This window comes from Pelobates fuscus, chromosome 4 (genome assembly GCF_036172605.1).
Source record: "Pelobates fuscus isolate aPelFus1 chromosome 4, aPelFus1.pri, whole genome shotgun sequence".
Taxonomy (NCBI): Eukaryota; Metazoa; Chordata; class Amphibia; order Anura; family Pelobatidae; genus Pelobates; species Pelobates fuscus.
In genome coordinates, this window is record NC_086320.1 from 351423530 (window position 1) to 351438607 (window position 15078).

Consider the following 15078-nt stretch of genomic DNA (forward strand, 5'->3'; position numbering starts at 1 on the left):
TAATCACACAACTTAACACCTGCAAAAATGTGATCCTGCACACCATGGTCAAAGCTGCAAGTATTATCAAGAGTAGAAGAAATTGACCAGCTGTCAGCTTGACCTTACCTTAACCCCTTAAGGACCAAACTTCTGGAATAAAAGGGAATCATGACGTGTCACACACGTCATGTGTCCTTAAGGGGTTAAAGGGCACCTTTCATGCCCAGAACTATTTTTGCTATTTTTATAGAGCATTATATTTCATCTATACATTGTGCTAGCAGTTTTGCTAGCAAATGTATAAAGTGGGAGGAAAAAAAAAGGTATGTAAAAATTGTTTTTCTCCCATCTGCCAATAAATTCATAGAGTCTATGCCAAGGAATTGATTGATAAAGACCTCTCCCAGATAGTCCTTCTGCTCCCCACCATGCGCTGTGCTTGCTCTGGTAACTCCCTAGCCGGCCCTGCTGGCGCCTTGTAAGAGCAAAGCAGTGAAAAGACCAGACAGACTGGAGGTGGGTTTTACAGAAGTGTAACACCCACCTCTGTAATGAGATTGCAGTAGTGGGAGCGAAGGGTCATGTAGGTGGTAACAAAATGTCCTTTAATCAGCCATTCTGATACTGCATCCCCCCCCACAATGCCTTCATTTATGCTGAATGTCAGTAAACGTGGATATGTTTAGCACATGCCCACAACAATTACTTGGCAAAGCCGAATGATTATCAAAACCCCAACTGAACATCACAATATAAAACCCTATTTGAGCTTCACAGAATTTCCCTATATTCCATTGAGTACATTCCTTGAGTCTACTATAAAGTATGTATTGGTTTTGATCCAGCCAGCTCTACACTGATCCTGATAATTGTTATCCTTGACTTGACTAGTTATATGTTCGAGAATTTCATTAGTCTTATCATTACTGGAGTCAAAGATAGCTGATCCTGGAATATTCACTCATGCTACTTCCATCTCTGAGAACTTTCACATGGAACTCGGCCAGTCGAAAGCTCGGTAATACACTTTGTTACCTGCCTCACATCCATTTGATAATCTAAACTCAGAGTGCTGAATGTTTGCGTCCGATCCTCTGTAGCTTTGACTTGAACACAAAATAAAAGACTAGCCCTCTCTTAGGTAGGTCAAACAATTAAAAATACGATGACAGAGATGTAAAATAAATATAAACACACAGGCGTCTGACTAGGCATTAATGAAATTAGGCAAAAATACATATAGGAGAAGATGCATAACATCAAATATATTATATATATACACGAATAAACATCTTGCATGTAAATTATCAGCATCACCGGTGTACGAACATACAAACTTTTTAATATGCATTTGTACAACGAAACCCATTTGTAAAATAAGCGAAGGATGCTGTTTCGTATAAGTGATGCTAGGAAGCTTCTAACTGTGGAAGAAGATAACAAGCCGTGGGGCCAGAAAAGCAAAGCTATGACAACTTCCCTACAGCAATAACAGATTATGATGCCTTCGAGACAAAATTACCCAGAATCCTGTAGGCATTAGGCTGGCAACTGTTAAGACAGATGGCTTTAATATCAAAAGCATAAATACAATTGCTCCTTTTGTTTTCTTCTGAACAGACGCTCAAGCTTTAGAGGTCTCTGACAATCTGTGAATCCTTCTTTGCTATTTACAATTACTGGGTTAATACGGTTGCTTTGTATATACTATCCACGGAAACTCAGATCAGATTTTTACATTACCCTTCTTAACAGAAAAACCAAGAGCATTCAATGGTTGAAGACCTTGAGTTAAATACGTTTTGAAACTTTATTTGAGACTATGAGGACGGAAAGAAGAAAAGGGCGATTGAGAAAAATTGTGAGGATGGCAGATATTGGCTACGGACAGGGAGAGAGGAAATTGAGAGATTCTTAGTTCCTTAGATGAGTGAGGGTGAATGGACATTGTGAGAATATAGAAAGAACTGGGAAGGAAGAGACAGATGAAGAGGAAATAGACAGAACTAGTTATGCAAGTATGTGAGTTTATATTTGGACAGATGGTGGGAGAATGAAGACAGAATGGCCATAGGAGTTGTAGAGACACTGGCCAGAGGCCACGAAGAAAGAAATTCATTGACAGGTGATGGAAAGGGTTCTTATTAGATATTAGATAGATGCTGGGTGCTGGAGAGACAGGGGAGATACCAATTACCAAAATACCAAACATGCAGACATGCACAGTATTGGGGTGTCACACATCAATTTATAATAGATCTGTCAAAGTTGGTTTAGTCAGTTAATCTATCCATGTTTTATATGGATTTTGTATTTCCCAAAGCAACGATCTAAGGTTGCTGAAATATCGATCAGTCATTTATCCTGTGATTACATTATTTCTGTTCTAGGCTATTTTTTTTTTAACTCATGTTCCATACCTGTTAGAAAAAGTTTTAATAACCTGAATACAAACTATGATAGACTGAAAGACAGACCCACTAAAATGATGCCAATGATGTTCAACTCAGGATCTCGTCATGCAAAATTGTTGCGGTTGCCGGCTCGCCGCGTGGCAAAGCTGTGCCCGACCGGCACAGTCTAGCCGACGGCACAAGCTTAATTGCTCACCGGCGAGCCGACAGCCGCTTCTCCGCATCCTCCGACCGTCGCGCCCGGATCCAAAATGGCGCTGACCGCGTGGTCACGCCTACACTCAGCTCCGCCCCCCAAGTTTATACAGACGTGCGCGTGACATCACGACGTCGACGCGCACGCACTGGGGTCAGAGGTCGCCCTCTGACCAATCAGACCTTTGAGAGGGATATTTCAATCCCTAGCTCACTCCAGTACCTTGCCCTGTCGTGGTTTCCTGTTCCTGGTTTCCTGAGAGTGCTTTATCATTGTGAATCTGATTTCCTGGTATCCTGATCTTGGCTTTTCCCTGGTTATTCTGAATTCTGGTTTCCCAGACTTGGCTTGTGTAAACGGTATTGTGTATTTTCTGGCTTCCTTGACCTCGGCTTTCCCTTTGACCATTCTCTGTCTCTAGCGTATTAGTCCGGCCATTCTAAGGTCCGGTTTACGCTCTGTCCTTTTACTTTCCTTTTCTTGTCTATGTATATGTTTACATAGTTTCTGCGTGCTGGACCACACTAGTAGTCGTGACAAAAATAGAACAATTTGCAATGGCTAGACTGTAAGTTTACACAGGAATAGGGCCTGCATCTACACCTGTATTAGTTTGTCAGATTTTGTATTGTACCTTTGTCTTTTAACTTGTACCATCTAGCACCCATGGACAGTGCTGTGGAATGTGTTTGCCCTTTATAACTAAAGTATAATAATAATACTGACAGTTGGCTGGCCCTGCTCTAATGTTTTAATACCGACCCAGATGATTTTCTGCAATAAAGTTTCTTCTGCTTTGAATCACCCACGGAGCACCAACAAGAAAAGGTAGAGACAGAGCTTTGCATCATAATTGTTGCATCAAGTCGCCCAGTCATGTATTTTAAATAAAATAAATAACCAAAATTGTGATGTATCTAGTAATCAGATTTTATGTAATACATCGGCTGTCAATATTCCCTCCAAAAGAAGTCAAGATTTAAGACTAATTGTGGGTTATTTTGCCGATAGAAATAAATATTTAGGCAGATTGCAACATGCTCTGAATCAATTACTTTCTCATCAACAGCAAAAGGTTAATTCTTGCTTAGGGCCAGATCTATGACAGATGCAGTTAATTAGTTGGCAGAATCTCTGAAATGAAAATAATAATAATAATAATATCTAATGGGGATTTTTATTTGCAAACATAATATTTAACTGTTTGGGCAACAGTGATCTTCTATTCATCATCACTACATTACAAAAAACAAAACAAAAAAAAACTAAATTAATTAAAAGGAGTCAGACATTTCAATTCCAAATATTGTCCAATGAGTTTTTGATTGTCTAGAAAATAAATACTTAACGTAATATAATAATTTTGATAAATACAAGATATAAGCGTACCGTGAGCAAACCCAACTGACATCCACAAGGCAATCAGATTTGCAGTTTGATGTACCACTCTAGAGAAAAATTCCTAAAAATAGATATTTTGTATTAGAAATGTAATTAAAATGAGAAATGAAGAGGAATATAAAAACTTAAAGTGGATTTATATTTTCAAACTTACCTTTCTTTAACCATTTCCTCTTCTCTTCCACTTTCTGAATCTGTTCTTTTCTGATCTATTTTTATTTTAAAATACAAGACAAAGTAGGGACTACTTAGTCTTAAAAAAATGTCCTACTCTTGCCAAAGGCTGGAGCTTAAGGAAGCTCCACTTCCTTTGTCAAGATTTGTCAAGTCCCATTTTCCACATATCTCACTTTTCCATTCAATCTATCGTCTTGCGAGCTCTCTTCAATCTTGCTTATGGGGCAGAATTTGTTTCGGAAGGCAGTGGGAGGACATAACTGCCAGGCTTTTAGTACAACGCGTATCGAAAGAAGAAGATCTAGTGACGAAAACTAGGGGCTTTTTATAGGTAAGAATGGTGCAACAGAACACAAAAAATTCACGGGGGGAATGAAAATTAATAGTTTCCTGGGGAGCAATAAAATAAATTGCCCACGACAGAGACGCTTTAAACATTTTTAACATGAATGCAAAGATGTTATTTGAATCATACAAGAAAATGCAGTTAGTTTGTATGGCAACTGTATCAAAGTTGGATTGGCCTTCATGTTCACAGAGCATTGCCGCTTGTTTTTAATTTTTTTTTTAAGTCACCTTGTTATGTAAATTTAATGTGTAGTAAATAAATGTAAGTAAATTAAAATCTTACGTAAAAAAAGAACGTGGATTGGCCAAACTAAATATAGAACTTTAAACCGATGAGCCTAGATTTGTTTGAAGTCACACCATTGACAGGTATAATCTAAGCCATAATGATTTGCGATTTCAGTTCCAGCAAGGAGCTGTACAGATCTCATTGCAAGACAGTCTATTTTCTATTCATCGTAAGAGCCAGACGAGCAGCTAATGAAAGGTAGATTAGTTACAGCTTCTCTGTGTTGGGAGCCTTGAATAAACCTTTAAACTGAAACGGTCACAACTTGGATATTTGCACGATATGATATATGACACAAAGTGCTTGAGCATTCCTTCCATAATGGCACACATGTGCACGCACCTACACGTACAGTGCTGTAGTGGTCAACCAGACATGCGTTAAAATAAGAACATTATACCATTACATTCACAGTATAGGAGAACTTCATAAAATTATAACACTATTGTAAATGTAAAGAAAGCACAATCTATTAAATTCTTATATAGCGCCAACATATTCTGAAACGCTTTGCAGTTATAAAAAGGGGATATTGATAGGTGAAGAAGGTTCTGCCTCAAATGAGCTTACAATCTATGAGGATATGAGGTAGGCGGGTATATTTTGTTAGGTATCTTGTCCAGGGACACTTACTGGAGGTGATATGATTGTAGTTAGCTCTTCAGTTGTGCAGAAGATTAATGTGTGACAGTTCCGATTGAAATTTATGCACTTTTTCAAACTATTTTAGCAAATCACTTTTAAATACACTTGATTAGCTCACGGGCAGGGCCCTCTACCCATTGTAGCGGTCTGTTCTTATTGTATTGTCTTGTTCCCAATTGTACAGCGCTGTGGAATATGTTGGCGCTTTATAAATACCAGTAATAAATAAATAAAGTATGCAAGCACATTCTTCTAGATCTAGTTTTATATCAACTTGACCTCAATGTATCCTTTAATCCATATAATCTGTAAATAAATGCAAAAATATTAAACTGAACTAATGTAACCTTTATATAATTCGCAGTCATTGTGTATCAGTCTATTTTTTATTTTTTTTTGGAAGAGCAACTCCAATTGAGAACATCATCACAATCAGTGGTACTCACTTTACAAAGTACATTTCTTAATACAGAAGGTTAATGACAAAAATGCAGGAGCATTATATCAAAAAAGTACATCTTACCAGGACTCTGCTGGGATCTGCTATGCTAATTGAAGGGAAATGTTCTTTGATAATAAAATCTACAAGAATTCTGCAAAACACAATTAGCACATAAATTAATGTACTCCCTTATTCACAATACACTCGTCACGAAAAGCTCGCAGTCACAGCTCACTGTGTTGGGTCATATGCACAGTATATTGTGGTGAGCAATGATTGATCAGATCTTTAGATAGCTAAGGAATATTTAATGTATTCTTAGAAACACAATGCTTCAAAGTGGATCCTACTCTCATCGTTTCACCATTAAGAGTCAAACTCTTTTTGGAAGTTTTGACGGAACTCTTGGATACCCGCAGTTTGGCCACTCTTCACAGATATCGCTACAGTGGAAGTTCCTATTCCAATTTAGAAATATCAATTTTCAAATTCCGCAACGCTATTAATAGAATTCATTAGCCGAGGAGTTCCAGCTGACAATCTGAGCCACTGAATTTAATCCAAACATGGAGAGCATTGATACGACAATGCCAAAGAAGAAAATTCCACTTCAACGATGTCTGTGAAGATGGGGTGGATCACGAGGACCAAGGCAAGTGTCAAATCGTTCAAATATGGAGACTCCTGGCAAAAAAATACTACAACATCCAACATTCAAAACTGCTTTATGTCTGTGAAATCAAATTTTATATACATACCTAAGCAAGTCATACTCCCCTGAGTGAGTCAAAATTTCAAGTGAGCCAATTCGAAACCATGATTTGGCAACTCGTAGCACCACTGCCCCTATCAACAAAATAAATATCAATTACTGAATACAGATAATTAGTACTAATTGTTTTTTTTTTTTTTTTAATAAAATGTTACTATGTACCGAACGTGTGTAAAATTACTATTGTTCTAATAAAGCTTTATTGTATCATATATAAAATATATAAAATGATTGTTAAATTTTGTTCAAATAAAGTTTTTTAATCATTTTATAAAGATACCTGCAATTGAATAGATATTCTGAAATATCCAAAATGCTAAACAAAAAAAAATGTGATTGTATTAGCTTCATGAGAAGTGCACAAACCACCAGGGTGTTAAAACCTCACAGCTCACAACCTACAGCTTCAATGAGTGTTACATTGGCATATATACTTGGCAGTATATGTTGATTGTAAGACAGAAATAAGATTGGGCTCGTGCATTCATGCCCCCTCTCTTGCCAAAAGTAAACAAGAGTGACGGGAGCATAAAAATATTTATAAAAAAAAAATGTATTACATATTTTTCATATCAAAAGTTCTCCCTGCATGACCCTCTAGCTCCTCAATATACACAGCGTTGTGGTCTGTACCATATCAGGTTACCAACTGGTCCCCCGGCTTCTTAATGACTCAGAGCACCACAGCAGGCACTCTGAGTCATTTACTTAGCAACAGAACCGCAAGGACCCTCTTGAAGTTGTCTGTACCTGATATTGTAACAGATGATGGAGCTCTCCCACCAGTCCTCAAGGGATCCAGCTCACCCTCCACTGGACAACCAAAGATCTTACTCACCCTTCACTGGTCCACCATGGAAAGTAAGCAAGAAGGGAGAGGGGACATACACACACATACACACACACAACACTCATACTCCCTACAAACACTCGCAGAAATAGAGCTCAGGACTCTAGGAGGGGACCCCAATTTGGAACGCTGCCTAGGGACCTGGGACACGTTAAATCAGCTCTTAAAAAAACTACAAACAGCTAACACACATACACCACACCACTCACAGCTCTCATGCACCCACACACAACCCCACAAAGCTGCCACCCAGAAATAACACAAGGAGACTCTCCCAACATACACATTTAATTTTAAAAAGGGGCCTGCACTTCAAGAGACTTCAATGTATTACTTTGCCAAAGGATTACCAAAGGCTGAATAACGTTGTTTTATATAAGTTACCTGGAAATCCTAAGGCTCTATATCAAAAAAGCTGTTAACTTTAAAGCAGTTAACTCACACAAATATTTCAACCATTTGTACATTAGTTACATGAACTGTCTTGAAATTCATAGCCTTGCCTTTACGGGGCCTTAAAATTCCAAAAATATTCTGGGGACATAGCAAAATTAATGCTAATAAGATATGATGTGAACTTACCCCTTTCTTTCTTAAGATTTCCATTGTAGAATTGATCCCTCCAAATGGCATCGTCACTTACAACAATACTAGTTAAAAATACAAACATCAATAATGAATTGAAGTGATTAACTGTTTCCTGGATTGCAAACATTTAGATAACAAGTAACTAAAACAGAAATCAGAACTGCCCTATATGTACAGATTAACATAAGCCAGGGACCATACCGCACTAAAATTGTGCCCGTCACGCACATACTCCATGGTGGCATTTTATAGTAGTCATTTACCTGGCAGCTCTAGAGGTGGGAATGCCAAGGAAGTGCATTGCCTCGCTGCACAGGAATTCTCGAATGGAAGAGCGAAGAACAGCGCGCCCATCACCGTTTCTGCAAACATAAAGCCAGAGCAAAGTAAAACAATCTATCACGATATCCATACACCTATACCCACGTCCATATGTACCAAAATACGTTCAATAGAGACTGAAATTGGAAAATAATTACGTGTTTACAGATTTTATAAATGTAATATATTTCTTGTAGAGACAAGATACTTAGTTCTTCTGCTAACAGGCAAAAATAATCCAGAAAAGGACCAAGATGCCGGTTTGCTTTATGAGAAAGCAGTGATAATGGCAGAAAGCAGTGATAATGGCAAAGAAATGTGTTAAATAGGTTCCTATGATCCCCAATTAATCAGAGGAGGAACAGATAAATTGCCAATTCTATTCTCCAAGAGTGTGAGATCATTTGAGCAGGACCCTCTTCACTTCGTCTGTCAACAATATTATTTCTGTCAACTAGTCACTGTCATATATCCCACTATATAATTGTAAAATCCTGCTGAATATATACCACTATAAAAATTATAATCTCTATCTGAGATGGGATGAAGTTTAATACTAAGTGTAAGAAGCCTCCCCACTCTGTCCCCAACCCATGCTGTGGAATGAGGGGGGGTTTATATAATGAATGCACATTCCCCAGGCTAATCCCTAACAAATCCCTCAGTATGGGATGGTTAAAGAGTTAATAGTGATTAGAGCATATCCCCATTCTACCCTAACAACCAGGAACGCTGTGCTCCAAGCCTATTCCCTTACTCATACAAAAATTGAAGCAGCTAAAAGCTTGACAATATTTTATATATATATATCAAAGGACATTTTACCCTTAATATTTAGTATCAGTAAAAGGGTGATTTTAGTGACAAGGCCTTGGACACTTTCTACTAATAGAAACAATATGTTCTCTTTAATGCATGCAGTTACCTGGAATATGGGGTTTTACCCGATCCTTTAAGCTGCAGCTCCCACCGTTCCCCATACCTATTGAAAAAAAAAATGGACATTAAATTGACATACAATATCTAAACATGAAATTATCACATAACAATTATCTCCTGGTCCTGTGTTGGTGGCTTGGTCTCCTGGTATTGAGTCAGGACGCTGATGGCCCCAATTCCTTTCACTTATCTTTTGGGGTCTTGGAGACCACATACACCACTTTATATCTATTACCCTACTTTCTCACCTTATACAAGATGAAAGGAAGAGCTCTAGGCGAAATGCTATCCCTTTCTGTGGGTGTATTACCCTAGTAGGGCTTTTTACCATGCAAGGGAATAGCCACTTGATATTGTTTCACAGTGGGCCCATTGCTGCTTTCCCCTGGCTTTCGAAACAATGGATTCAATAAATTAATTTATTGAAAATATGCTGATGTTGGACACTGTGTGCATCCAATCATAGTCAATGCTTCTCAAAGAAATGGAGAAATGGAGTTATGGATTGTGTCGATGGCAAAACAAAAGGAATCCTCGGGTCCTTGAAGACCTGCAACTCCTGCGATGCTTTGCCAGCCAAGCAGGAGGCTTGCACTGAGGTCTGTTAAATTGTGAGAATGAAGGAGAAGATGACAAACCTATGTAGACATCTCCCAGCTTTGTAAATAATCTCTAAACGGAACTGGAGATATTATCTTAAAACTGCAACTAGTCACTGCTTGATTCAGGTCAACCATAATTAGAATTCTTTATTCTGTATTTGGATTTCAGTTTAATGTCTTAAAAATACAGTGCAGGTGTAATGGCTACTCAGTGCCAGGAGAATCCAAAAAAATACCATTGCTCTGCCTTTGGAATAACTGAATATGCAGGAGCTGTTGGCAGCTCAGCTATAAAATGCACTTAGTATTAAAGTACAAATGTTCTGCCCGGTTTAGAGAATTAAAGTACCGTATATACTCGAGTATAAGCCGAGTTTTTCAGCACATTTTTTGTGCTGAAAAACCCCAACTCGTCTTATACTCGAGTCAATGTCTGTATTATGGCAATTTGCATTGCCATAATACAGACTGGGGGCTGGCAGAGAGCGCTTACCTCTCCTGCAGATCCTGTCAGCTCCCTCCACCTCCGCGCCGGTCCGTTCAGCACCTCTGTCAGCTCCCAGTGTAAGTCTCGCGAGAGCCGCGGGGTCATAGTGTGGCTCTCGCGAGACTTACAGTGTGAGCTGGCAGAGGAGCTGCACGGACCGGCGCGGAGGAGAAGGGAGCTGACAGGAGCTGCAGGAGAGGTAAGCGCTCTCTGCCAGCCCCCCTTCACTGAACTGCCAATGCCACTGGACCACCAGGGAGTGAGAGCCCCCTCCCTGCCATGTATCAAGCAGGGAGGGGGGACGAAAATAAATAAATATATAAATAATAATAAAATTATAATTAATAAAATAAATAATAATATAACAAAAAAAATGATTAAAATAATAATTAAAAAATAACAATAATCAAAATGACCACCCCCCACCAACACACACACACACTGCATTCATACACTCACACTGCACTCATACACACACTGCATTCATTATATCCACACACTGTAAATAAATATTCAATTAATATAATTTTTTTAGGATCTAATTTTATTTATAAATTTACCAGTAGCTGCTGCATTTCCCACCCTAGTCTTATACTCGAGTCAATACGTTTTCCCAGTTTTTTGGGGTAAAATTAGGGGCCTCGGCTTATATTCGGGTCGGCTTATACTCAGTATATACAGTATAAGGAATGTATGAACAGCATAAAATGTACCTGTTGATATAAGCACCAACTAAATGTGCTCGACCATCTCCCAACTGACCAGCCCAGACACCAAACTAAAGTAAAAAAGAGCAAAACATGAATGCTTTTAATTTATGTATGGTGAAAACAGCAACCCTAATGGACCAAAATCTGTATCCATTTCAAAGCTAAATGTGATGTAATTTATTGCATTGCATAAAAAGTTGACAATTTGAGGATTATGCTTAAAGATTAATTCTGAGGAAAAAATTGATTAATTTAGCAGGAACATATAGTTGGTTACCATGGTGACAGTGGAGATGTTGCACACTTTGGTATTGTAGAGAGCCTTAGTTTAGCAGCAAAGGAACTCACAAAGTTTCATATTGTATCATACACTGTAGATTTGGTATCGTAAATACTCAACTAAAGTATAAAATCCACATATTATAAGGCAACATGGTTTGCTAAGCCCCATACACAGCAGCTTTCCCAGAGTTCCACAAAAATATGTAAATTTGCACAAAACGTATTGTCTATAATTAGCTTTCTATTAAAAATATCAATTTGTTTGATTAGCATTAACCTGGAACTTTATATTGAGCTATTGCATGGTTTGGGATCCTGCTGGATCAATTTGATTCAACGTTCTGGAGATCATCAGTACAGCACTTGTCTGGACACTAATTTAAAATCTCTGAGAACATCAATCTAAACATTTCTAAAACCATGGCGACCCAAGTTAATAATAGAACTTCATTTATACAGGGAGAAATTAGACATTCTTTAACATTCATATTTACCTGGTGACCTCCATAGCGGTGAGCAAGTGGAACGAATACTGGGTCGGTTTTCCCACCACTTACAAAATGAAGAAAACCCTCTTCTTTTACTACAGAGATGTCAAGATCCAGAATGTCTAGCACATCCTGTGAAATGGAAAGAAGAAACACAAAGGAGTAGCGGTCATTGAAAACAAGACTCACTGTGATTAAAACAAGGTTGTCTGTCCTCCTATAACATACTCACACTAGAGCAAGGGTAGGCAACTATCGGCACTCCAGATGTAGTGGACTATATCTCCCCTGATGCTTTGCCAGCATTATGGCTGTAAACGCATTATGGGAGAAGCAATGCGCCTGCGCTAGATTTAACTAATTTGCTTCTTAATGCCCTTACAGTGGAATCTGAAATTCCCTTTGAATTCTCGCGTTAGTGAATAATGCTGTATGTCTTTCATATCCTCTCTATGTACGTCTTCCTCATCTCCTTGCAATATTTTACTAAAGTTTATTCTAATACTTTCACTCTCAAACTAAAATGCCACCATGCAAATGAATCTTGTGTGTGTGTTTGTTTGGGCAGAACGCGCTCACGGAATTAAAATATGGGTTACAAGAAAGCGCTCACGGAAAAGACTTCACTGAAAAAATAAAGGGAGATGATGAAAACACAACTGTGTTTTCACTACAAGTCCTCACTCAGGATATTTTTACAGACGTATTTTGCCTTTCCCTGGTGTTTTTGCCTTTCTAATTGTTCAGCCCACCTGGCTCAGGCAGTGCTGCCATTGTTCTCATACAAGAAATCAAGAAGATTCTATAAACAATTAACAATCCAACGAATACAACATGGAAACGGCAAAAACCTGATATATGTCTTTATCTTACCCCAGAGACAGCTACCAAGTGGGTGTTCGTCATGAAGGGAGTTGGGTAGACAAGGGAGAAAATGCAATTCTTCACTTTTCTTACATAGTTTGTTCTAATGGGATCAACTGGCAAGTCAGCTATAAACAAGAGGATTTTATTTTAAACTAACTTTAGTGGTGATTTTAATAGAAATCTTAACATTTTATAGCACAATGTAAAAATGAAATCAGAAGAGGAATTCATCAATGGTAAGTATACCATGGCATGACAGGTACCCTTTAAAAGTAACATTTACTTTAAATTCTCACTTTAGTAAATAATCCTTTATGTGTTCAACTGCAGCTTAGAAGTGACCATGCATTCACTATCACTGTCTTTGAGTAACTTACACACATACTCATAATTCGCATGAACAGGACCACCAACATGCACTAATAAAAGTATTTAAAAAAATTGGGCAGACTAGATGGGCCGAATGGTTCTCATCTGCCGTCACATTCTATGTTTCTATGTATAATAACACTGCACAACCACAGGAACACAGACGTAGACTCATACTGACAATGTAAACACAAACACACACACAGAACCACGGGCAAACACACACTCCACTGACATACATCTACTCTTATTCCAGTCATTCGTTCTAGCTTTCTGGCAAATATGAAGATCCTGTAAGCTTTCCTAAGCAGCGCAGTTGTGTTTAAACACACTGTTTGGTGAAAAACAACTTTGTCCTTAAGCTTTAAATTTCCTTATTTTGGATATTTTTCTGGGTGTGTTTATATTGTAGTAATATACATTAATCATTTAATAGGTGACTTTTGCAAGTTGAAAGACAATAAAAGTCAGTATACCTAGTACATCATCTGAAGGCACACTCCATAAATCCATAGACGGAACCTTTGTTTTTTGTTCACAGAATCCACTGGCGTTTGATTTATGTAAACTAAAACGGCCGTATTTATCTGCGACAAATGGAGGATCCGACTTCCATCCAAGACAACAGCTGTAGATTGCTGCCAATAAACTTAAACTTGGCGGAACACGATTTAGTAACATGATGACAGGTTTCAATTTACTCAATGATTGTGTCATTGATCAAAATATTACGGGAGAAAAAACAAGCCATTAATCTTGGGTTCACAACAAAAAAAAAAAAAAAAACTGTAGAAAGGACCTCATCACCTGAAACATTTTTCAATCTACAAGAAAGAATTTTTTTTTTAAGGTTAAACATTATTAAATAGTACTATAATATATAGAAGAATAACATCTGTATTATTAATGGTCAGAAGATTCTCTGAACTGCTAATTGTAGGGCAATAAAATCAGAATGGAAAAACTGAGATTAAAATATCCAAGCTGTAACTATAGCTGAGTTAGGGACTATTTGTAAATCAGCTATTTAGCCAAATTCGGCTTAATTTTGCTATGATTCAGAGTTTAGTGAATAAATTCCTATTGTAAAAACTGAACACAGTAAATAATGGATTTCACCATACCATCACAGATCATGGTATACCTAAGAAATCTGTTTAATGCTTAAAGCAAAAATTATGTGAGTCCCCAGCAATATAGGGTCTATTCAATAGTGAATTGAAAATCTGGCCCAAAAAAAGCTGACCTGGAAAAAAAATTAAATTTTTTGAATTTGTTACAATTCAGGGTTCAGTGAACAACCATGTAAAAAGAAAAAATATACATTAATAGCAATAACAATATTGATTGATACTGTTGGTGAAGCGTAAGGATGTATTAAGTTATTAGTGAATTGATATTGGTTAAAGGGTTACTCCAAAACGTTTAACTTTATAGGTTTTTCTTATTAAGCATGCCTTATTGGGCATTGCTATTTTACTCACATTATAGAGTAAAAATTAAATGGACCTGCCTTTTGAGTTTAGTTCAACTGAGCTAAACAAACAGGAAGTAACAGGCCCAGTTGTCTGAATGACAGCCATGGGGTGTGTAACAAGGTTAATTTATAAGATAACCAATTTCTATAGAAACCTGCACTTTGTAAAATGAAAAAAACAAAAAAAAAACAGGACATATTATTCATATATAAAGTACTTCAGCAAATTGAAGTGCTTTAGGAGTCTGGACTGTCCATGTAAAGATTAAACTTCTGTGAAATCCGCAGCCAGGCAAAGCTTATGGCACTGGTTTCCACGCTTCTGACGACATCACTGCTGCCAACTCTTGGTCCAATCAAATCAAAGAATAGCATCTGACTTACAGTTCTACCGGTTTAGAGCGCTTGCGCACACTCTGAGCCAGGTAGGGG

At 37.8% G+C, this 15078-nt stretch overlaps 1 protein-coding gene across 1 annotated transcript in view; it reads right to left on the minus strand.

The window, feature by feature from the left end:
• LOC134609124 (protein adenylyltransferase SelO-like) overlaps positions 1-15078 on the minus strand; it is a 50609-nt gene that overhangs the window by 34756 nt on the left and 775 nt on the right. The window contains exons 2-11 of the mRNA XM_063452582.1: positions 13646-13993; positions 12807-12925; positions 11940-12065; positions 11167-11231; positions 9351-9407; positions 8368-8466; positions 8099-8166; positions 6653-6740; positions 5976-6045; positions 3982-4054 (exon numbers count right to left, since the gene is read on the minus strand). Of these exons, the coding sequence (XP_063308652.1) occupies positions 3982-4054; positions 5976-6045; positions 6653-6740; positions 8099-8166; positions 8368-8466; positions 9351-9407; positions 11167-11231; positions 11940-12065; positions 12807-12925; positions 13646-13886 (1006 nt within the window). The 5' untranslated portion in view covers positions 13887-13993. The remainder of the gene's footprint in view (positions 1-3981; positions 4055-5975; positions 6046-6652; positions 6741-8098; positions 8167-8367; positions 8467-9350; positions 9408-11166; positions 11232-11939; positions 12066-12806; positions 12926-13645; positions 13994-15078) is intronic.